Source organism: Delphinus delphis, chromosome 1 (assembly GCF_949987515.2).
Source record: "Delphinus delphis chromosome 1, mDelDel1.2, whole genome shotgun sequence".
In the NCBI taxonomy this organism is placed as follows: Eukaryota; Metazoa; Chordata; class Mammalia; order Artiodactyla; family Delphinidae; genus Delphinus; species Delphinus delphis.
The window spans coordinates 41,219,313-41,244,066 of NC_082683.1; the positions used below are offsets into that span (position 1 = coordinate 41,219,313).

The 24,754-nt window shown below is 43.5% G+C and overlaps 1 protein-coding gene across 3 annotated transcripts in view; it reads left to right on the top strand.

Moving 5' to 3' along the window:
* The window catches only part of ELAVL4 (ELAV like RNA binding protein 4), an 85,150-nt gene extending 76,029 nt beyond the window's left edge, over positions 1–9,121 (top strand). For 2 of the 3 annotated variants that reach the window (XM_060021776.1, XM_060021767.1), the window contains exons 5-7: positions 1,024–1,249; positions 3,137–3,175; positions 6,153–9,121. In XM_060021776.1, the coding sequence (XP_059877759.1) occupies positions 1,024–1,249; positions 3,137–3,175; positions 6,153–6,522 (635 nt within the window). In that variant the 3' untranslated portion in view covers positions 6,523–9,121. The remainder of the gene's footprint in view (positions 1–1,023; positions 1,250–3,136; positions 3,176–6,152) is intronic. The other variant, XM_060021785.1, reaches the window with a different exon arrangement.
* The last annotated feature ends 15,633 nt before the right edge of the window (positions 9,122–24,754 follow it).

The following is a 24,754-nucleotide window of genomic DNA, read 5'->3' on the forward strand; positions in this document are numbered from 1 at the left end:
TTTGACTATGCAACAAACCCTCACTGAAGGCAGCTCTGCCCCAGACACTGCGCAGAGGGACACCAGCAACCAGGGATGAAGGTGGCACAGTCCTGCCCGTACAAGACTCCACTGTGATGAGTACCTGCTAGGGCTGTCCGTTGCCCAACGAGAGCTCAGGAGAAGGCATGCTGTGCCTGGTGGGCACTGTTGGGAAGGAAGTTTCCATCAAGGAGGTGATGTTTGAACAGAGTTTTGGAGGATGACTTGCACTTATCTGGCAAGAAGGAGGGACAGAGCATGCTAGGTGGATAGGATGTACCCTGTAGAATAGGTGGATAGGACATACCCTAAGGCATGGAGTTGAGGCAGAACATAACCTGTTCAAGGAGTATCTGGCAGTTCAGCATGGCTGACATGAGGTTCAACAGGGGGTTGGGGCCAGATCATCAGGGACATTAAATGCCACGCCAAGCGGTCTGGAATTCATCCGTATGCAGCATGGAGCTATGGAAGGGATTTTTGTGGGGGTTTTTTTCATTTGTTTTTCTATGTTTGGAGTAGGGAGCAATGAGGAATGGGTACTATGCACAAGGTAAAAAATTGAAAAGGTACAGAAAAAGTATAAAAGATGTTTTTAAATGGTATAATATGGTCAGAGTTTGCTTTTCAAATAGATTATTTAGTTGCCAGGTGTGGTGGACACATTGGAGGACTAGAAACTGGACAGTGGGTGATCAGTTACAGCAACTAAAGGGAGACCTGAGGATTGAGCAGGGTGGTGGGGGGGGGGGAGCTGGAAGGGACAGATGAGAAAGATGCCTGTGTTCTGTGGGTAGGAGTCACAGTCCAGGGGCATGATGGCAGAAATGCAGGCAGGTGCATTTTGATGGGTGAAAAAGATTCAGGAAGCCAGGCTCAGCCCTGGCCCCACAGGTGGGCTGACTCCCCAAGGGAATCCATGGGACCCAGCGCATCTCTTCCTGGAGATGTTTACCCGTTTGGTTTGTTCACTCTTTATCAAGGCTCTTTCTCTTTCCCCAGGAGTGTCCAGAGGGGTGGGATTTATCCGGTTTGATAAGAGGATTGAGGCAGAAGAAGCAATCAAAGGGCTGAATGGCCAGAAGCCCAGTGGTGCTACGGAACCAATTACTGTGAAGTTTGCCAACAACCCCAGCCAGAAGTCCAGCCAGGCCCTGCTCTCCCAGCTCTACCAGTCCCCCAACCGGCGCTACCCTGGCCCACTTCACCACCAGGCTCAGAGGTTCAGGTAGGCGTGCCCACAGGGGAAAGAGCCCTGCTACACGAGTGCTGGACAAGAGCCAGGGAAGCCCATGGCCCTGAAGCATGGGACGGGGTGAGAACCTCTGCCTCTAGCAATCACTGTGGGAAATTGCCCCCAAATCTCAGTTTCCACCGCTGTAAAATGTGATGATTGGACTTTTCTAAGCTTTTCTAAGCCCCCTTTCAAACTACCGCTGTGACCGTGATTAACCTTCAGATTCTTTGATTGAAACAAAATTTCTGCATTTAACCAAATAAGGAGGTTCAGTTTCAACGAGAGTTAATCACAGATAAGTGACCACATTCAGCAGTTTAGACTTAAAGCTAAGGCAGTGGCTTTTAATAAAGTCAAAGAAAAGAGTAGCCCAGAAGGCACATCCTTGCCAGAGGGAATGGTTTGGTCTCTGCCCTCCTCCTTCTTGTGCCGGTAACTCTGTTGGGTTGGTGGGGGTAGAGGGGATCCTCTCTTCTGTGTTACCTTTACTCTGACATTGTCAGCAGACTCCGGAAAGACAAGGAGGAAGACTTTGTCCAAGCCTTACTAGTGTTTCCTCTGGTACCTAACCCCCAGGAAGCTCCAGGTGCAACGGAGCATTCCCCTTCTCCTGGGACATTTCTGAAAGGCAGATTTCTCTCCATGTAGGCAGTCCAACCTTGACCATGTAGGTAGTCCGACCTCTGTTATGCAAGAGATAAGAATATTCTTGGGCTTCCCTGGTGGTGCAGTGGTTGAGAGTCCACCTGCCGATGCAGGGGACACGGGTTCGTGCCCCGGTCTGGGAAGATCCCACATGCCGCGGAGCGGCTGGGCCCGTGAGCCATGGCCGCTGAACCTGCACGTCCGGAGCCTGTGCTCGGTGACAGGAGAGGCCACAACAGTGAGAGGCCCGCGTACCGAAAAAAAAAAAAAAAAAACAAAGAATATTCTTGACCTACCCATAATAATTCTAAATAGTTATTTTATCCCACCCATGTCCCAACTTCCCTTTAACGGAAGGGTCTTTCTCTTTTTCGAACATCACATGGGAAGATAGTAGGCCCTTCCGTCTAGCCGCAAGGAGGAGAAAAATCAGCCTCTGGAGTGTACTTCCATACGCCCCTGAACATGAAAGGGTTAATGATTTCACGAAGAGTCCAAGTCATCTAATTTTTATTTTGTGTGAGAGTACATGCAGTATTTGTGTAAAAAACCTTTCCAGCAGGCTTCTAATGGTGGAAACTATGGTTACTACTGCCCCATGACGTGAATAGCTTATCCCCAAGGAAGATGCTGAAGGTGAAGGAGATTATAACAAAATGGCAGTTTGCTGGGAGGTGCTTTCAGGTTGTAAATAGTAAGCTAATTTTTTAAAAATCTGAACCCTCAAACCTCCCCCACCATCAAAAAAAAAAAATGGGTGTGGTGAGAAGATTTAGTTAAAGTAGCCAGGCTAAGAGAAAAGATCCATTCCGATATGCAGGATGTGTGTGCTTACATTGTTACTCTGGAGCAGAGACCTTTATTCATCAATTTCATTACAGTAAAAGTGAACAACTTAAGATGCCACCCCTCTTTAAAAATTTTCACAGCACAACGTAAAATAAAATCCCCACAAATGTTCTGAGAGGTGGGGGGGGGGGGTGGGATTAATTGAGACCTTGAAAGAAAGGAAGGTTCATTAGACACTTGCTTTAAACTCTGGCGTTGACCTGAACATGAATTACTTTAGTTGGAGGCAGGAAAAGGGGGAACTACCAGCGGATAGACTCCTAAGCACTGGGGAAAGTTTTTGAGCTTTTCTTCTTTGAAAATGGAGCATTCTTATTAATAGTTCCATTGAGCGATCTTGCCATCTGTGAGGCATTAACCCAGAGACCCTCCTTCTCTTTGCAGGCTGGACAATTTGCTTAATATGGCCTATGGCGTAAAGAGGTAATTAAAACTCCACAGATTGCCAGATGTCCGTGTTGGCACAGACTGGGGCTAGAATTTTTTTTTTAATTCACTAACTTTACTTTTTTTTTTAATTCTTCCTTTTTCTTCCACCAGCATGTCAAATTCTCTTTTACTTTCAGACCTCAGTTGGTTTTGTTTCTTTTAGGGCACACAAAGTGTGTTTGTGTGTTTCACTTTTTCTTTTATTTGCAGGTGGGCTTCTCCTATGGTTCAGGTGCCACAGCTACCAAGCCTTTAATAATCTGGTCCTCTGAGCGGCTCCCCTAAGAGGGAAGGCTGTGACTCTTTGCCAGATGATTTTGCAAACTTGCAAAGCAACTGTTTTACATTAGCAATGCCAAGATTCAGTTAAGAGGGCAGATTCCAGCAAATGAAAATTAGAACATTTTGCTAATCATCTTATGATTGTCAGTGGAAAAATTAGATTTCGGACTACCAGCCCTGGCCAAAGCATGAATAAGTGCATGGATGACCTTATGACTCCCGCCCCCAGCTCAAAGTGCATTTCAGGGCCCAGCCTGAGAATGAAGTGTATCTGTGTGCACCTCAACCAGGGGTTTCTTTCGTTACAGGTTTTAGCAGTTATTAGCAATCCTCCCTTGGTTATATATGTATGTATGTTTTAAACTTGCTGTTTCTTTTATTTAAAACCTTTTTGTGGTGTTAAGGTTTGGGGGACTTTCTGAATGTAGTCACAAGGGTGTTCCAGACCTAGTCTGAAAACTGAATCTCGGGAGGTTGGGTGCTTTATGTCACTGTGTCCATGAGATTCCCACGTGTACTTTTGATAAGCCCCACTGAGCTGCTAGGGAGATAGCATCTTCATCATCCTGCTCTGTAGAGCCGCACACTTTAATTCCCCTTCCTGCGGTCAAGGGAAAGAGATGTGGTCTTGAATAGTCCAAGTCACACTCCCTGTATGAGGCAGGCCTTTCACCACTTGCTGTTTATGGTAGGTACCCTGCTCTGGAAACTGGCATGCAGTGGAGAAAGTAACTCGACTGCAGACTTCACTGTCAGGGTGCCAGCCTCTTGAATCTCAATCCCAGCCCCCATGAGGGTAACTGTGAATTATCTCCACATGTCTAGCATACTGCTTGCCTGTTCCCACGCATTTTACACTTTTTCCCAGCTCTGTCCCATACCTTTGCTCCTCTTGAACTTTTGTGAAGTTGCACCAGATATTGTGAAGAGAGTGATGCTTATGCATAGATGAGGTCAGGGAAGACTACAAGGCAGCGTGCACACTGCCATCTCCTCCAGTTCCCCACCTGCAGTAAACTTCACAAGTTGCTAAGAGCATTCTCTGTTCCTGTTAAACCCAGATTTGGATCCAGAGTCCTTCCTACCAAAGTGCTCCAGGTAACATTACCATCTAGAGTTGAGGCTGTCCTTGAAACCTCTTTGCTGGTCCTGACTTTGGCCTTACAATATTGAGCCGTTCTCTACCTATAAACCAAAAGAGGTCAGTTGGCTCAGTTGGAGGAGAGAAGGTTGAGAAGACAATGTTCAGAAATAATGCAAATAACGATTAGACATGGGTTTGCCCTTCTAAGAATCTGTACCATGATGTTTTTGGTTTTGTCCTGTTATTTGTTTTTAAGTAAGAGGGAAAACTGACGTAGTGAACAATACCAAAAATAATATCTGTTGAGTCGTTATGTTTAGCATATCTTCAGCGGCCATTGGATTATCTAAATTTTAGTTAGATACACAACTATTCTTTCATAGGACTTTTGAATCTCTAATAATATAGGCATATTTTTAAAACATTCCTAAATGACACTTTATCCATTCATTTCCCCAGTTTTTGCTTCCTCTCCTCCTATCCCCCACTTCAAAAAAAAAAAAAAAAAAAACTAACCAAATGAAAAGCAAGATACTAGTCAGTGTATAGAGTCAAAATACCTGTATGAGTTTGGTATAAAGTAAAATGTTAATAAATATTTTTTCTGCTGTGGGCACTGGTAACCTAATTGTTTCATCTGATGCATCCATCATGAATCACATACATATTTTATCAGACGGTGAATAGAATCTAAAGGATTGTTTTTCTTTTCAAGATTACGTGAAAACTAAGAAGATTTTGAAGCCTAATACAGAAGTAGTTGTAATAGGACAAAAAACAGTTTTTTGCCTTTCTGATGTACAGTGATTCAAGATATATAAGTGCACACACCACTTGAAATCTCACTCCTGTGACGCTTAGAAATGAATTCCAGATAATATAGCATCAAGGAGTGATACGTCTTTATTATTATTGCTCAGGGTTTTTTTTGGAACTCTTTTGAATAAATGCCAAATGAAACATAAGCCACCCATTGGATTAATAACAATGGGTGTATCTCTGTGCCCCATAATATCTAGAGATCTCATGTATCTCCATGCCTGATAATACTGAGAGATCTTTGACCACCGTTAAGTCAAGGGACTGCAAAGATGGTAGACTTGAGCACTTCTGGGCCATCTCCTAAACTGCCTTAAAAAATAAATGAAATGTCCCGAGCATCGACATCCACCAGTGTTATTCACCTGTTCAATCAATAAGCAGTTATTGTTTTCTATGTGTCATGTCTGTGAGATTCCCATATGGGCTCCACTGAATAAAGAAGTAGAGCAAAAGGATGAATGAAGTGGGGCCCCTTCTCTGAAGAGCTCACGATCTATTGTGGGGAGGGAAGGTGAGGGTCAGAGTGGGATACCCTATGAACATATACTTGATAGTATGACAGAGACTTGCCCTGGGAGTTCTTCGTGGTTCTTAGTGGTTGACCTAGGCCTTTCTCTTGGCATATATGTGCCTTAGCCAGTCTAACTGTTCCCATTAGAAGAAATGCCACAGACATTAGTCTTTGTATTTTGGTTTTCAAACCCTGAAGACTCTCCTGCAAACACTCACTCAGGCCTCTGCCCCGTGTCTGTGTCTGTGCATCTGTGTGTTATCCACGGTCAGACTGATGTCTGGACCAGTCCCCCCTTCTGCTTGTCCCCCCAGGTTCTCCCCAATCACCATTGACGGGATGACAAGCCTTGTGGGAATGAACATCCCTGGTCACACAGGAACAGGCTGGTGCATCTTTGTCTACAATCTGTCCCCTGATTCCGACGAGAGTGTCCTCTGGCAGCTCTTCGGCCCCTTTGGTGCGGTGAACAACGTCAAAGTCATCCGTGACTTCAACACCAACAAGTGCAAGGGATTCGGCTTTGTCACCATGACCAACTATGATGAGGCAGCCATGGCCATTGCCAGCCTCAACGGGTACCGCCTGGGAGACCGAGTGTTGCAAGTTTCCTTTAAAACCAACAAAGCCCACAAGTCCTGAATTTCCCATCCTTACTTATTAAAATATATATATAAATATATACGAACAAAACACACGCGCACACACACACATACACACGCACACACACAAAAGAGAGAGAAACAAACTTTTCAAGGCTTATATTCAACCATGGACTTTATAAGCCAGTGTTGCCTAAGTATTAAAACATTGGATTATCCTGAGGTGTACCAGGAAAGGATTTTATAATGCTTAGAAAAAAAGAAAAAAACACAAAAAAATACCTTTGATGCATTGAATGTTCTTTCATAGCTGTCGTTGTTGACTATAATATACATAGATAGCGACGTGCAGGGATTTTTACCCAGCCAGCTAATTTTACTACCTTCCTTGAAGGTGGGTCTTTTTAAGATGACCATTCGCTCATTTGAAGAAGAAAAACAAAAAACAAAAAAAAATAATAAAAATAAAACAATTTTTACAAAGTAATGGGATTCAAAGAAAGAAAATAAAGATTTTTCTTTTTTGTCAAAATGTTGATCCAATCAGATTGGTTAAAAAAAAAAAACCCACACAAATTAAAGAGGAATAATAAAAATTGCAAAAATTAAAGAAACTTTTGCAAATTTTTTTATTTTTCCTTTTTTCTTTTATATCATGTGAACTAAAACAGTCTTCTGTTAGGGGATGGGGGCGAGGGGGATACCTGATGACATTAACAATTTAATAACATTAACGTTGCCAAAGAGGTGGTCTCTTTGCTGAAAATGGGTTTCAAGAAAAATCTATTTTTATAAAATATAAAGAATTTTTACAAGAGAATCTGGATTTGAGAAAAAAATATTTTGACTGGCTAATTTAGGGGAAATTGACAACTTTGTCGCGTTCATACTGCACTGGTAACTTTTTAGAGATCAAGATGTGTGTTTTAAACTGGATTCGTAGACTGTTTTTTGAAGGATGGGCTATAAACAGATGATCTTCATATCTTTTCATAGCATGTAATAATAATAAAAAAATTATTAATTACTAGGGGAAAGGAGTGTTCATTCTACCCAGGGTACCACAGTTCCCCACAGTCAAAACCCAAAAGCAAGGAGATGAGTTGAAAGACAGTTTTTCTTTAAGTCATCAGTATGGGATGTCAGCAGAACAAAAATTAAAAAGATTAATTTTTCCTTTTGATCTAAAACTTCCTTAGTTTGAGCAGTAGGTGCTACGAAATTATTTACATATCTTAGTATCATAGTTAAATGTAATGTGTTTAGGAGAGGAAAACAAAAACTACATTTGCTTTAAATTCATTAAGGAATTTTCAAATTCACTTTGTAGCCCATGCTGATAGAATTGGGCTGTGTTGGTACATTTGAAACACTGTTTATGTTGCTTGAAACACTTATTTATTTAATTGCAGATGTGATGATGCCTATGGCCGAGATCAAATATAGCTAGATTGGCTAGACTACTTATTTGTTTACTTAAACTATGGGAAGAAGCATATTATTGTGTCATTCTGTTGTGTGTGTATGTGTATATACAATATAAATATATATATATAAAGTTATTTTTTCTTTGGGTTAATTTATTATAAGTTGTAACACTTGGCTAGTTTTGTTTGTATATGTCTTAAAATGTTTTCTTATGATATTTAAGTGACAGTTAAAGAGGTATCAAGGTAACTTGTGTAGAACTATTGTTTGATATATTGTCATGTTTGTTGTGAATATTTTTTCTTACTGCACAGTAGAAAAATAAAAACAACTGGGTCTTTATTTTAACGTAATTCAGATTGGGGAAAACAAAACAGAGCTAAGGGAACAAAATGACTGAGGGAGCATTCTCCCACGTCCAGTGCACTGATCATTTTAGTATATTTGTGCTTTGTACGGTTATATATTTAAAACAAAAACAAAACAAAAAAATACAAGGGTTCATGCTCTTCCCTGGGTAATAGAAACAGTTACTCGCTATGCATAATCTAGTTGATAGTTAAATTTGCTATTGCTTTTCTTGTCTTGTTATATACAATCTTTTCAATACCAGTTTAGTCTTAATGGTAATAAAACGTTATGGTTATTTATAACTTGTGCTTATTTTGTGCGTTTTTTCTCATGCTGAACCCACTAAGTGCATGTAGACAGAACTGTTGTTTTCACACTAAAGAGGCAAACTTTGTAGTAGTAGCCGTAGTGGTAGAGAGGTAACGAAAACCACGGCTGCATCATAGACTCCTCCTTTAAATTTTTTTTCTGTTTTTTTTCCTCTTTTCGGTTTTGAGAAAAAAACACCAGATTTCAGTTCAGAGAACACTCATTCAACATTCAGGGAAACCTTTTAACATCACCTGCTATGAATGAACTCAGTTTGCTGGCAAAGTTTGATGCATTTGCTAAGCATTAGTGGGAAAGGCATGCCAAAATCTCTTCTCTATAAAGTGTTCACTCTTGGGGGGGAAAAAAAAGGAAAAAAAATCTTAGGACCAGGCAGTTGTATACTTTAGTTATAATGAATGACTTCATGTTAATCTTGCTAGTTTAGATGATTTCTGAGGGAAAGTATTGTAAATGTTTTTTTTTCATAATCTTGTTGTGTTTGAATTATTTGTACTTTGTCCAGACAATAAATGAAAGTGTGTAGAATGGATTCGAGCTTCCCAGATTTTTAAATGTGTTCACTCACACTTTTTTTTCTGTAGCATCTTCCGATTTCCCCAATATTTTTACCATTAAACAAACAAACAAAAAAAGTAGAGTAAATTTCTGTTTTGCAACTTAGCCCAGTCTCTCAAAGTCAACTCAGTATTCAAAAGTCATTGCCCTAGTTCCACACCACTAAAGGTATGGTCTCCAGCCAGCAGTTTAAGTGTCATCTGGGAGCTTGTTAAAATGCGGAATCTCTGGCTGAATGCAAAGCTATATTTAACCAGCTCCCCAGGTGAATCACTGGTACTTTAAAGTGTGAGGAGCACTGTCCTGGTGGATAATGAGCCGACACATTTGGCACTGTGTTTGGCATTATGATCCACTAGTGTCTGTTATTCATTTATAAGCATACTTGTGACTTGTGCAGAAGAAAGGGAGTCACTATTTGCAGAGCTTCTATTATGCGTCAGACAGGCTGTGTGGTGCCCTCTACGTTCTCTCTCTTGGTCCTGCAGCCATCTGGAAGAAGGAGATAGCACTATCCTCATTTCACAGATGACAAGACTGAGGCTCAGTGAGATTAACTTGAAACAGCTAGCAAATTTCCAGCTGGGATTTGAATCCAAGTCTGATACAACTGCACAGCACCTCAGCATTGAGGTGGCAAAGCTTGCGCAACAGTAAGGAAACAGACCATTTTGTACTGGAAGTGAAAAGAAAGGTCACCTCTTTATTTAAACTCATTTTTGCTTAGAAGTGTCAAGTATCTGACTTTCTTACCTTTGAACAGAAACCTTAAACAAGGACTTTTTCATACTGCGTAGAAGAACGTGATTCAAGCTCAGCCTAGGGGGAAAAGACTGCCTAAGGTATCATGAAGTCATATTAAAATATGCCCTGAACTTTACAGATGAGCTTTTCAGTGATTTCCTGATATGATCATTCGTTGATGATCTACTGTCTGTCTTTTTCATCTTCTCACTAATTGAAAATTCATAATACCCCATAAAACATCACATCACCATCCACAAACTGACACTTGAAGAAGAAATGCCCCCGCTGATCCAGATGAAGGAATAGTCAGAGTCTCTTCCATTTCTCATTAGCTCCTTTTTTATTATTATATTAAATTACCTCAATGGTTGGGATAATTAAATTCAGGGCAAAGAATAGGATTTAATTAACCAAGCTAAATATTAAAACTCTAAGTCAGCCTGAACTTCACATACTTAAAGATTCTCCTTTTAGTTTTGTCTTAAAGACAAGCTGCTATGTTCCTTTTCTGAAGAGAAATGGGCATTCAAACGAATTACTACCCCCAGGAATAACAGAGCTTCGCAAATGTGTGCATAGGGTCTAAAAATGTTGCTGCCAAACCTATGATAGTTATTACCAATCATCACCACCCCTGCTCGTTAAAGGGGTCATTTTAGTGCACTTTAAACAAATGGATACTTATTTTGGAATATTGGAAGTTGATGGAATCTCACCAGTTCATGTAGTTCATTCCCCAGCCTCCAACAGATCTGTCCTGAAAGTTTCACAATTAGCTGTAGGTGTTTCAATAGATCTTTAAAACATCCGACGAAGGACATTCTACATACACTCTCTTGGCAACACTTCCCATCATCAGCACAAGTTGTCTGCCTAACATCTAATAAAAAATCTGTCTTGCTGCAAGTGTAAGCCTGTTACCTCAAATCTCCAGGCAAACATTGTATAGTTTCTGTAGGTGTTTGTAGGAAAGGTCTAACAAATCGCAAGAATGCAGAGATTATTAAATTTCAGGTCCTAGGTACGTTATGTTTTGCTTGGATGAAGAATTGGCATGCCAGAGAAGGCTGAAGGCATTTACTTAGTGTTATTTCTGTCAAAGTGATAGGAACAGAAGAGGGCCAAAAACACGTGCTAGTATCTATAACCACCCCACATCATCACCACCAGCATCAAAACTACTTACATCCACTACCAAAGATCAAGCACTGGCCAAATGATGGTTGCAGCCAGCAGTTTTTATCAACTTGAGTCCTGTTTAAATTTCCTTCATCAAAATTAATCATTATTTATTGAATAAAACATTTAAACCCCAAAGAATAACATTTAAAAGTACATTTGACACTCACAAAGTCTCTCGGGGCCCCTACTCAGTCAGTATTTGGGTTTGGCTACTTTATCCTTGTCAAAATTTGGCATTTAATTGCCTTTTACCATAGATGATTCAGGAAACTCCCAGTTCCTGAAATTGTTTTGTCCTGACTTTCCGTAGGCACTATGCATTTGTTCCCTAACAGACATACACATGCAAACACACAGAGGCAAACATTTGTACAGTTGAATAGGAAATGGAGTTTTCTACTTTCACCTGCAAAGTCAAAAATCAGATCTAACAAGACAGCATTAAAAGCAAGAGTGTGATTTCTAAATGGAAGAGCCATTAAAATCTTAATTTGAGGCCATCCTTCCTGGATCCATTCCACAGCCTTAACAGGAGTTCACAGAACACAGCTGTATAATATCCTTACACCCTTCACTGCCTTTGTTCTACCTGAAAAAGAGAATGATAAAAGGAAATTACATTTTATTTCCATGAGCTAAAATCAAGTTTTAACATTGTCCAAAAATGGCTCGTACTGTTCCTTTATCTTATTAACTTTTTGGCATATTAGGTAATAAGATAATTTCTCATGGTACAGTATTTATGTTAGAATCATATTTCTCTCTGTGCAGATCACTTACAGAAGTGTCTGTTAACAGGAGAGAATGATGCATAATCGGCACTTAAGATTAAAATAGACCTGAGAACATAAAAGTGTTCCTTCAATTAAAGGAATAGCATTTCTCCAGTCTCATCTTTTTTTGTTTCTGCAGCAGGATGAAAACTGGCTTAAAATCACCCAACCCCGGGTTAATTACCAAAAAGCTTCCCTATGCAAGTCCAGCTTGATCTACTAGTAGTTCAAATACAAAGTGGACTCACATGCCACTCCAAGATGCCATGTAATTATTTTAAAGAGTTTCCAGCAAAGTCCTCGAGGTTTAAGAAATGTTTTCTAGAAAGAGCACTAGCATTTATTATCTTTCCAATATGCCAGACACTATACATTTAGCATTCTGTCCTTCTGCCAACCCAGTGAAGGGTAACATCACCCGTTAACATTGAACACAAAGAGATTCAGAGAGATTTGATATCTTTTGCAAGTGAGTAGGTGGTGAAGACAGAATTCAAACCCAGGCCTATCTGGCCCCAAAGCCCCCGGTTATACCACCCTGGCTATGATCCAATTCTGTCACAATTAGAGCTTCATTTCAATTAAAGGTGGAGATGAGTCCTGTTATGTAACGAACAAGGGAAATAACATTAATGCCCTGTGCCTGGGGCTAACCTTCTCCCCAAATCTTTAATGGAAAAACAGATCCAATAATATTGGTTTATAAGCAAATTGACAAGGAAAAACTAAAAGTAATGGTTTTTAAACACAGTTTGCTCAGCAGTGCCAAAAAACAAGATTATTTGTTGATAGATCTATTTAAACCACCAAAAGTCATTGAGGTAGAAAAGAGTCAAGGATAGGATCAGAAGGTAAGAGTGTTTACAAGCCACCTTAGCTGCCCTTGGAGCTGGCCCTATGAGTCTCCCTACAAACTAAAGCATTGTGTGAACCAGTATTACTGCGGTGGGAGCTCCTTCATTACCTGTGTTGCCCCCAAATCCTCAAAACAATCCTGGGAGGCACATAACATAATCCCCACTTTACATCTGACAAAATAGACTCAGAGACGTTAAGTATCTTGCCCAAGGTTGTGCGGAACTGGAATTTACACCCATGCCATCTGGCTCCAATCCAGTGTCTTTCCACTAAAGCACACTGACGGCCTTTTAATGTGACCACCACCATCAGTTGAACACCCACCTACCTGTGAGGTACTGCAGGGTGGTGGGGGGCAGGGAGAAACCCACCTAAGCCTTGTCTACACTAGAATCCTAACCTGAACATCTGCCACATGCCAGGCACTGAGCTAGGGGCACACGATGCGTAAACATATGCAGCCTTTTTTTTTTTCTTCCACCTATTTCGTGCATGACACTGTGCAGTAGGCTATGACAGAAGACAAACAAGAAACAGGAATGGAAGTTCGGGATTCTGTTACAAAAACAAGACATATGAAACAATTATTTAGCCATGCCAGATAGTTTCTGTGCTGAAAGGAGAATTACAGGAAATTTTATAAAATCTGTGGCGAGTGAAAGGAGTATTCCGGGGCCCAGAAAGGGAAGAGAATATGGCCTGGAGGTAAGAGGAGAGTTCTGGTGAAAGAAAGTTCTGGGTTTGAATTCCCTGGCAAATTGTTTAATGTCTCCGAGATTCCTCATCAGAGAAGGAAGAATTAGAGATAAAATACATCAAGTCTCTAGCACTCAGCGAAGAATAGTAGGAATTAAACTGTAGCCAGAAAGATTCCCAGAGGAAAAGACCACCTTGGACAGGGCCGACTGGCCAGGTTGGTGGATGCCCCTGGATGTAAAGAACAGAGAAACCCTCAAGTAAAGGAGGGACAAAATAGTCGGGATGCGTGTGGGAATAAGCTCTTGGGAATCTCACTTGGTCTCATCGCACTTCAGCTGCTTTCGAAATACAGTAACTCCAGCCGCACACCAGCAGAGGCTCTGATTGTTCCTCAGCCAACAGAGAACAAATTGGTCCGTCCTCTGGAGCCCGGCCACTACAGTGACTCAGCCATTTCACTTCCTTACTCACTGTGGCTTTTCAATGGTTTCTCTTTACCAGAGGTCCACTTCTCCCTGAATAAACAGTTCAAATTCCAGAGAGTGGGACCGGATTGGCCCTGGTTGGTTGGTGTTTACAAGTTGCTGGTACCATTAATTCGCCTTCTCACAGCCCAACCTGGTCCAAATAGCTGAAGCCAGGGCTGGGGTCATGTGCTAGACAACATGGCCCGCTGGTAAAGAATGGCTTGGGCAGGGCAGGCAGCTTGAGCAGCCTGTGCAGTACAGTGGGGAGTGGTTGGGCAAGGCAGAGCTGAGACAGGCCTTCCTGGGGCTGGTGAAGGGATGACGGCAGGTGCTGAGGAGCTTAGGTAGGCAGTGGTGGGTGGATGGCAGCAGAATAACAGAAAAAGAGTTGAATGCTCAGGCTGAGGCAGGGGACTTCTTTAGAAAAGCAGGATGCCAGAAGGCTTTGGAGCAGAGAATGAGGTTCTTCCATTCACAAGCAAATACCTGGGAAAAGACTGTTATCCCCAAGCCCTACTCCTCTTGGTTGTAGGCACAAGAGTCGTAAGTTCTGTCTCACCCAAGATGATCCAATCAGACTATCTGTAAAGGGAAGCCCTCCCCAACTTGTCACACAATTGGTCTTGGCCTTGCCTGCTTTGTTAGCTATGGAAAGTCCTTGGAAGTCAGTTCAACCTCCTTATTTGAATCCTTCGGAGAAAAGGGGCTTTGGGTTGCCCCCCAACCCACCCACCATGTGAATATCTCATTATCCCAACTCACAAATATTAAGATTCCCCTCCTTAGAATGCCCTGCCCTCCACCACCAGGCCCCATTTCACTCAAAGCACACACATACACACATGTACCACCCACATGGCTAATCCAGCTTGTTCAGCTCATGATTCACTGCCTCCAGAGAACCTTCCCTGACACTCAGGCTGGGTTAGGGATTCCTGGACAATCCCACCTCTCTCTGCTTTCCTGTATCACAGCACACTTCACATATCACATCTGTACAGAGGAATCAGACACAGTGCTTGCCTTGGAAGAGCTCAAATGTAAGCTGAGGGCTTCCCTAGTGGTGCAGTGGTTAAGAATCCACCTGCCAATGCAGGGGACACAGGTTCGAGCCCTGGTCCGGGAGGATCCCACATGCCACAGAGCAACTAAGCCCATGAACCACAACTACTGAGCCTGTGCTCCAGAGCCTGCGAGACACAACTCCTGAAGCCAGGGCGCCTGGAGCCCATGCTCTGCAACAAGAGGGGCCACCTCAATAAGAAGCCTGCACATGGCAATGAAGAGTGGCCCCTGCTCACCACAGCTGGAGAGAGCCTGTGAGCAGCAACAAAGACCCAACGCAGCCCACAAAAAAAAAAAAAAAAAAATGTAAGCTGAGCATCGCAGGGTAAGATCAAAGCCAGAGGGTGTTTGGGGAGCACAGAGAAAAGAGCAGTCAATTCTAACTTCGGCAGGGTGGGATGAAATTGAGGTGTATAAAGAAAGGCATCCTAGAGATGTTTAGGAATCAGCTATATCTTGAAGGATGAATCATACTTGGACAGGCAGACATTGGGGCAAGGTCAGGTGCATCACACTGGGAACCATGGAAGTAACCCAGAACCAGGGGTCAGAATCTTCAGCTCTTCCTCTGACTTACTGTGTGATATTGGGCAAGTCACTGCACCTCTTTGGGCCTCAATTTCCCAAAGATTTAAGGAAAGTGTTGGACTAGGTGCTGTCTGACAGTCTTGCTCCTGCTTTTACTCCTAGACTCATCTTCCCCTATATTTTTTATTGATTCAGCAAATATTCATTGACCCCCTACTATATAGCACTGAGAATACAATGAGGGGACAAAAGAGATGTTTGAATACAGTAGGGGGTAAGTGCTGTTAAGGTTAAGTGCAGGCTACTCTGACAGTGAGTAACAAGGACACCTGCCCCGCTGAGGACAGGAATGCCCTGATACTGTGGCATTTCAGCTGAGATCTGAAGGATAAGGTGAGTATGTCCCATCCTAGGCAGAGGGTAATAGCCTGGGCAAAGGCCCAGAGGTGGAGAGGAACGAGGCTCAGCTGAAAGGAGCCCCCAGTGACTCAGCATTGGAGGTGGGGATGGGTCTGGGATGGGGGTGGTAGAAGGGACCTGATCACCAAGGACCTCATGAGCCGTGGAAAGACATTGATATTTACCTGAAGAGTAGCGGGAAGGGGGACTTCCTTGGTGGTCCAGTGGGTAAGACTCCGTGTTCCCAATGGAGGGGGCCCAGGTTCGATCCCTGGTCACAGAACTAGATCCCACTTGCATGCCACAACTAAGAGTTCGCATACCTCAGCAAAGATCCCACATGACACAACTAAGACCCGGCACGGCCAAAATTAAAAAATAAATAAACATATTTTTTTAAAAAACGAGTAGTGGGAAGGACCTAAATTCCAGCTGACGGATCATCTTCTCAAAGCCTCAGTTTACTCATCTATAAAACAGGGATGATAAAGTACCCACCTTACATGGTATAGAGAGGATCAAATGCATTAACATGTGTTAAGTGCTTAAAACACAACCTGGCAGATAGCAGTAACTAATAAATGTTTGCTTTTATTATTATTATTATCATTATTATTCATTTGGTTAATTCTTACACATTCCTCAAAATTCAGCATGGATACTGTCTCTTCTGGAGCTCCCTCCCCCCATCGACCACCCACACCAGGTTATGTACTAGTCCTCTGGTTTCCCAAAGTCCCTGTTCTTCCCTCTCTCACACTGCACGGTAATTTGCTATTGACTTCTCTGCCTTTGCCCCTAAACCGTGAGTTCATCAAGGCCAAGGATTGTGCTCTATTTGTCAGGCACAAGGCTGAGCACAAAAAGAATGAAGGTGCTCAGCTGTGGTAGGCTGAATAACGGCCCCTCCAAAGATGTTCACATCCCAATCCCTGGACCTCAAGGGTATGTTACCTTACATGGTCAAAAGTACTTGGCAAATGTGATTCTGTTGAGATGGAGAGATTATTCTGGATTATTATATCTGGATTATCTAGATGAGCTTAATGTGATCACAGAGTCCTTATAAAAGGGAGGCAGGAGGATCAGTCAGTAGTAGGAGATGTGATGATGGAAGCAAAATGTGCTGGTGATGTGAAGAAGGGCCCACAAGCCAAGGAGAACAGGTGGCCTCCAAAAGCTGAAAAAGGTAAGGAAATGGATTCTCCCATAAAGACTCCATAAAGAACACAGCCCTGTCCTCACCGTGATCTTTTTTTTTTTTAATATTTATTTATTTATTTCTGGCTGCGTCGGGTCTTAGTTGCCGCATGCGGGATCTTTCGTTGAGGCATGCAGGCTCTTTGTTGCAGCGCATGGGCTTCTCTAGTTGTTGCTCGGGCTCCAGAGCGCGTGGGCTCAGTAGTTGCAGCACGGGCTTAGTTGTCCCATGGCACATGGGATCTTAGTTCCCCGACCAGGGATCGAACCCACGTCCCCTGTGTTGGAAGGTGGATTCTTAACCACTGGACCACCAGGGAAGTCCCTCACTTGATCTTAGACTTCAGACCTCTAGAACTATAAGAGAATAAATTTGTGTTGTTTTAAGCCACAAAGTTTGTGGTAATTTGCTCTAGCAGCAATGGGAAATTAACATACAAGCCAACCATGAAGCAGGGATTAGAGAAAGAATAGTTGTGGGGAGAAGCTAATGCTCAGTTCAGGCCCTCCCTGATCCCCAGCATCAGTGAGAGCAGGGCTGGGGTTTATGGTGGCCCCATCTGCCCACCCCCTTAGCACATCCTCGTCAAACTGGGCCCTCCAGGAGCAAGGTGCTACCATCATATTAACTTCATCTCTGGGCTCTCATGACTTGGTGAGTAGAGAAGGGGGAGAAGAATCAGTGGATCCAATGACATCAGTGGACTGTTTTTCCTGGCTCCAGAGGATAGAGGTTGGAGAATAGAGTAATGGAAAGAGCACTGGCCCAGGAGAGCAGGACTCAGTTCCTAACTCTGCCACCAACGTCCTGTGAGATTTTGAACAAATTATACAGTTGACCCTTGAACAACTCGGGGATTAGGGGCGCCAACTCTCCTGGCAGTTGAAAATCTGAATGTAACTTATAGTCAGCCCTCTGCATCCCAGATTCAACCAACCATGGATTGTATAGTACTGTGGTATTTACTATTGAAAACATTTCATGTATAAGTGGACTCATGCAGTTCAAACCCATGTTGTTCAAGTGTCGACTATATATTCCAGACCTACTTTTTCTCTTGTATTCCTTATCCCAATAAATGGGGGAAATTCAGGGGTATTTCTAAACTCCAACCCCCTTCCCCTAACTATACAATCAATTACCAAACCCTGTCATTTTTACCCCTGAAAATTTCTCAGATTCTTCCCCTCCTCCCCCTCCTCATGGCTGATATCCTAGTTTAAGTCTTATCATCTCATTCAGAGATTAACTGGAGACCTTCTATGTATGTACATGGATTATGGTACTAAGCTCATAGGAGACCTCTCCTCCTCAACATCTGCACTCCTTTCATCCCCTTAGCCAGAATGATCTGCCAAAAACACTAATCTGACCAAATCACTTCCCTGCCTACATCCCATCAGTGGAGTCCCATCACCAAGGTGTTATGGTCCAGAAGCCTGAGAATGACTTCCAAGGCCTTGCATCACCTAGGCTCTGATGGCTCAACTAGCCACATCCTTCTCCTCTTCCTGCCTCACAGTTTGGGGTCCAACTAAGCAAAACTATGTACTGTTCCCTGAATACATGCAGCATTTGTCACAGGCCTACCCACATTTCTTCTCCCTTTCTAACAGAACTCTGATTTTATTGGGGCAACAAAATGCTTAGCTACATTCAGTTTTCCTTACAGTTAGAGGTGGCCACATCACACAGCTCTGGCCAATGAGATGTAACAAGTCCTTGGTGAGGCTTTCAGGAAAGCTCTTTAAAAGATGACACAGGGCTTCCCTCGTGGTGCAGTGGTTGAGAGTCTGCCTGCCGATGCAGGGGACATGGATTCGTGTCCCGGTCCGGGAAGATCCCACATGCCACTGAGCGGCTGGGCCCGTGAGCCATGGCCGCTGAGCCTGCGTGTCCGGAGCCTGTGCTCTGCAACAGGAGAGGCCACAGCAGTGAGAGGTCCGCGTACCGCAAAAAAAAAAAAAAAAAAAAAAAAAGATGACACAGTGTTTTCCCTTTGCCATTGCCCTCCTTCCCCTCTTCCTTCCTCCCACTTGGAATGCTCATGTGATGTCTGGAGCTGCAAGTGTCTTGTTACAACCATGAAGGCAATAGTCGAAAACTATGAACGACAGATTAGAAGCACATGAGGTGCCTAGGTCCTCAGTGGTATCTCTAAGCTGTTACAGCAACCCTGGATTATCTCCCCAAGACCTCTTCTTACTTGAGAAAAATACATTCCTTACTGCAGAGCTTCCCAACCAGTGAACACATTCTTATTGATGTGTTCAGTTTATTTCCTCAACCCTCTGAGCAGCCAGGGGGTTGGGCTTTTACAACCCAAGCCCTGGGCTCTTACAACTCCCAATCCATTCACCTCTGGCCCCAAACAGTCTGTCCCTCTACTCTACTGGGACAAATAAATATTTTTGTACATACACCACTATGTGACAAAGATTAGAAAACTTTGTCTCAGTGGTTTCAGTTTGCTTATTACTCTGTCCCACTTGGCCGTTGCCTGCGTCTCTCAGTTTGACCACTTTGATGAAGCCTATATGGGACTTCAGGTTCACCCCAGATGTCCACTGCCCCTACTGTCTCCACTGCTATGGGTTCCATCCCAACTCACCTCCAGATTGTCATTGCTGCATTGCTGCCTGCCTCAGTCTGCCGTGCAGCCAGGGCTCCTCTTGGGCTACCCATTCAGGGGCACTGACCTACCTTTGACCTCTCATGGTCCGTGTGAGCTCAATCCCTGCCACCCCACTAACTCAGCATCTTCGCTCACCTCCAGATCCCCAGGGCTATCTCTCTTTCTCACCTGCTCTCTCACTCTTGCTTATCATTAGGGGTGCACCCTTTATTTCTCTTATCCCACTTTGCTGGACCCCGAGTGTCTTACTGAAATAGTTTTTTGGCCAGACCAAAGTGGGCTAAGAAGAGCTTTACACTATGCCCACAACTAGTGCTTCTTATCTTCAAGCCACTTTACTAACCTGGTCCTCTGTGCCAGCCTCCCTCCACACTTAGAGCGATGTTTTCTCTCGGGACCCCCTTGTCTCCATTGTGATCTGGCTTCCAATGCCTCCTTTCCCCACAACCTCAATATCCATCAGATATGCTTATATACATCTGAACCTCAAATATGAACAGTCCAAGTTCTTACTTGTGGAGCCTGTGCTACCCTGGGGAGGCAGCTAGACACCGAAAGGGCCTAGAATATGTGCAGAGTCCTGAGCCTCCTGCGACAGAATGAATATTTAAATTCTCTAGGCCTCAGTTTCCCCATTGGTAGATGCAGGAGCAGGACTACCTGATCTTAGCTTCATCAGTCTGATAGCAGGAAGAACCCCGGGGGCAGGTTTGAGGCCCCAGAATACATTAGAACAAGCCTAGGAGCTGGGGGAGGGGGAAAAATGAGGGGGAGAGGAAGTTTTCAATCAGGTGCTGAGCTTTCACTGCCAAAAAATTTCCCACAAACAAACCCACCCCAGCAAAGGAAGCTACTGTCGGCTGGCACGCTGCAGAAAAGAAGGCGGGCACGAGGCCTCATTAATCCAGCGACTGTGGGATCAGCTGCAGATACCCCCAGCCCACCCACTTCTCACCATCTGCTGCTGCCGCCGCGGAGCTGAAGGCGTGCGGTTCTGGTGGGAGTCCAGCCTGAAGCCCGCAGAAAGGCCTGCACCCTAGACTACGGGGCAGCCTCGCAGCAGGGACCCATACATTCCCTTGAGGGCAGGATCGTACCCCAACCGTGTGTCCCAACCCCCACCCCAACCTGAAATGCAGTGTCACGACCCTCCACGGGGCCCTCCCTTGGAAGCACCTGAGGGAGAAACCCCAGCGCCCTGAATAAATATTAAGCAAATAAGTGATCAAATTGCATTGATTGAGAACCCACTGTGTGCCAGGCATACAACTTATCTCCCATAAATATTCCCCAAAACCACACTAAGACTCTCCAAAACTAATCTGTCATAATTCTTGATGATTTCAATATGCACATAGATGATCCTTTCAATATCCTAGCTTCTGAATTCCTCAACCTCTGCTTCTCCTTCCCCTTCGTTACTCCCTTCCTGCTCATACCTTAGGCCTTAAAGACCTGAATTTCCATTTCAAGCATCCTCTTGTCAATGCCTACTTCCTATCCCACTCCCTTTAGTACCCTGACTCAAAATAACCCTTCAGCCCACTGGGACCTTCAACTCACTTTTTACTGTCCATCCCCCTCCCACCTGCCATGTCCCCAATTCCCTTCCTATTCAGTTTAAGTCCACAATCAAACATATAATCCCATCCTTGCAAACATTCTTTTTTTGGGCCCTCCCTCATTTCACTGTACTCTAGTTCATTCGTACTCTCTCGCTCCTAGAGGATGTCTTCCTGCTTTCTCCTCTTTCTTTCAAACCTCCAATACCTCCTCCCTCATCTTCATTCTCAAGTGAAGACTCTGCTTCCTATTCCTACCTTTCTGGCCATCAATCAATTTCTTCCTCATCTCTTTGAACTCTAAATATTGGAGGCTCTTGGACCTTTTCTCTAACTACATTCACTTCTCAGAATCACTCATCCAGGATCATGGCTTTTAATATAATTAATGTTCAGAAGATTCCCCAATGTATTTCCAGCCCATATCTCTCCCCTTGACTCTGGAGATATATATACTATTGCCAAGCTGACATCTCCACCTTACTGTCTAAAGGGCATCTTAAAATTAACATAGCCAAAAAGCAATTCCTTTTTACCTTCTCATCCACTCAACCTACTCTTGTCCCCATTTTAGCAAATGGCAGCACCATCCTTCTAGTCTTTCAAGCCAAAACCCTTGGAGTGACCCTTAACTCCATTTGTTTTTCTTCTCTTCCCTAGACATTTTCCCCATCGTGCAGAGACTTGTATCTTTGTTCACTACTGTAACCTCAGCTCCTGAAAGAGTGGCCCTTAGTAGGTGTTCAATAAATGTTTGCCTACTAAGTGAATAATTAAATTAATTGAATTGAATGACTTGGGTACCAAGTCATTAATCCATCTGTTCATTCAATAATTAAAATAATTACAGATTGTGATAAGTACGGGCTGGGAAGGAAAATACTATGGAATAAATAGCAGAGGGGTTCTACCTAGGCAGGGTAAAAGTCTTTTCCCTGAGAAAAGGACTTCGAAACAAGACCTGAAGGATGAGAAGGAGTCACTGTGAAAGATACAGGCAAAGAACATCAGTGCGAAGTCCTGGAGGTAGTGACAGCTGAATAGGTTCTAGGAAATAACAGATGGCCAGAGGGGCAGAAGAGCAGGGAGGGAAGCGACAAAGATGCCCGAAGACATTGGAGAGCAGGCCAGATCATGCAGGCTTTTGCAGACCCGAGTAAGGACTGTGGATTTTACTCTAAGGTCACTGACTTCATATGTCTTGTCAACTTTCTAAATTAAGAGTATGGAGTAATATTAAGACCTGAGGATTTGGATCCCTGTTCTGCCAGGCTTACACTCTACGACCTCTACCAAGTACCTCTCCCTCAGGATAACCATTTCTGACCTGCTTACTTTGTAGCATTGTTTTCAGGTTCAAGTGAGATTAGCCAGGGATCTTCAGCGTTGTCATTGCCAGAGCTTGTAGGGCATTTTAACCAGATTGTTAAAGACACAGACCAAGCAAAACAGAAAGCTAGAAATGGATTGCATTTAAAGAGGTTAAATATAGTTTAAATGAGCAAGGACTGTTCTGCTATGGTACAAGTTAAAAGGCATTATCTAGCAATGCCTGGGGATTTCCAGCCAAGATTCCAGCTATGTTCCTGGCATTTGAGAAGGCAGGTTGAGAAGTGACCGACTGACAGGAAATGACCTGGAGCCTGGAGTTCTGTCCTGTTAAGGCCACAAAGTTGGGGCTTGCTTTGCCTACCCCCAGCTCTGGCTTGGCCATAAACCCTCACCCCACAACCTTCTCCCTCTGCAAAGACTTGTTGGGCCCCATCTCTGTGTTCAGGGAGAGTTAAATATAAACCTAATTAAACTGCCTTGAAGTCAGGACAGCCCCAAGAAGAATTATAAAAGGATTAGGACATCTGAATCAGGCTGGCCAGACCTATGTGCACTGGCGACCTAAGAGAGCCAGGCTGGAGTTCTAGCTCAACACCGGTTGGACAGGGTGGTGGCTAAAGGTAGCTACAGCTCCTCCCCTCTGCCTTCATACAGTTGCCCACAGGTGTCCAAAGGAAACTGAAGCAGTTCAGGGAAAAGAAATAGACTTGCACACACTAACATGCCAGGCCAAGCCCAGGCATGGGATCTGGGAGCTCAGAGCAGACTTAATAACAATGATGCCTTTTCCTGAGTACAAACCAGGAGGCAGGAGCTTTAATACATTCTCTGTCATCTTCTTACAACCCTTTGAAGTACATAGTATTTTTCCCACTTTACAGGTGAGGAATCTGAAATGCAGAGGAGTCATGTGACTCTCCCAGGATCTACAGGCTAACCATGGAGAAGTTGGGATTCTAGCCCAGTCTGACTCCAAATTTTATGTACTCTTTCTGCTAAATCTCATTACCTCTCCCAGGATATTTGCTTCCTCCTCCTCTTACAGAGCCTGAGGGAGGGGACAGCTAAGGCACTTTTGCAACAGAAGCCTTTGCCCCTCAATGGTGGAAATTTAAGAATACTTACTTTATCATATTGTCGGGAGGATTTAATGACTTCGAACACAGGCGAGCACACAGTGAGTGCCTAATGAATGTTGACCCTAGTCATCATCGTCATTGTTTTCATTTTCATCATCATCTAACCAAGATCCCTTCCTATGCAGCTGTGCCTTTACTCTCAGGAGACCTCAGGTTATTCCTCTCTCATTGGGGTGAAATCCTTGAACCTGGTATAAGAGTTAAGGCAGTGATTCTTTTTTTTTTTTTTAACACCTTTATTGGGGTATAATTGCTTTACAATGGTGTGTTAGTTTCTGCTTTATAACAAAGTGAATCAGTTATACATATACATATGTCCCCATATGTCTTCCCTCTTGTGTCTCCCTCCCTCCCACCCTCCCTATCCAACCCCTCCAGGCTGTCACAAAGCACCGAGCCAATATCCCTGTGCCATGCGGCTGCTTCCCACTAGCTATCTACCTTACTACATTTGTTAGTGTGTATATGTCCATGACTCTTTCTCGCCCTGTCACAGCTCACCCTTCCCCCTCCGCATATCCTCAAGTCCGTTCTCCAGTAGGTCTGCGTCTTTATTCCTGTCTTACCCCTAGGTTCTTCATGACATTTTTTTTTCTTAAATTCCATATATATGTGTTAGCATATGGTATTTGTCTTTTTCTTTCTGACTTACTTCACTCTGTATGACAGACTCTAGGTCTATCCACCTCATTACAAATAGCTCAATTTCATTTCTTTTTATGGCTGAGTAATATTCCATTGTATATATGTGCCACATCTTCTTTATCCATTCATCCGATGATGGGCACTTAGGTTGTTTCCCTCTCCGGGCTATTGTAAATAGAGCTGCAATGAACATTTTGGTACATGACTCTTTTTGAATTTTGGTTTTCTCAGGGTATATGCCCAGTAGAGGGATTGCTGGGTCATATGGTAGTTCTATTTGTAGTTTTTTAAGGAACCTCCATACTGTTCTCCATAGTGGCTGAACCAATTCACATTCCCTCCAGCAGTGCAAGAGTGTTCCCTTTTCTCCACA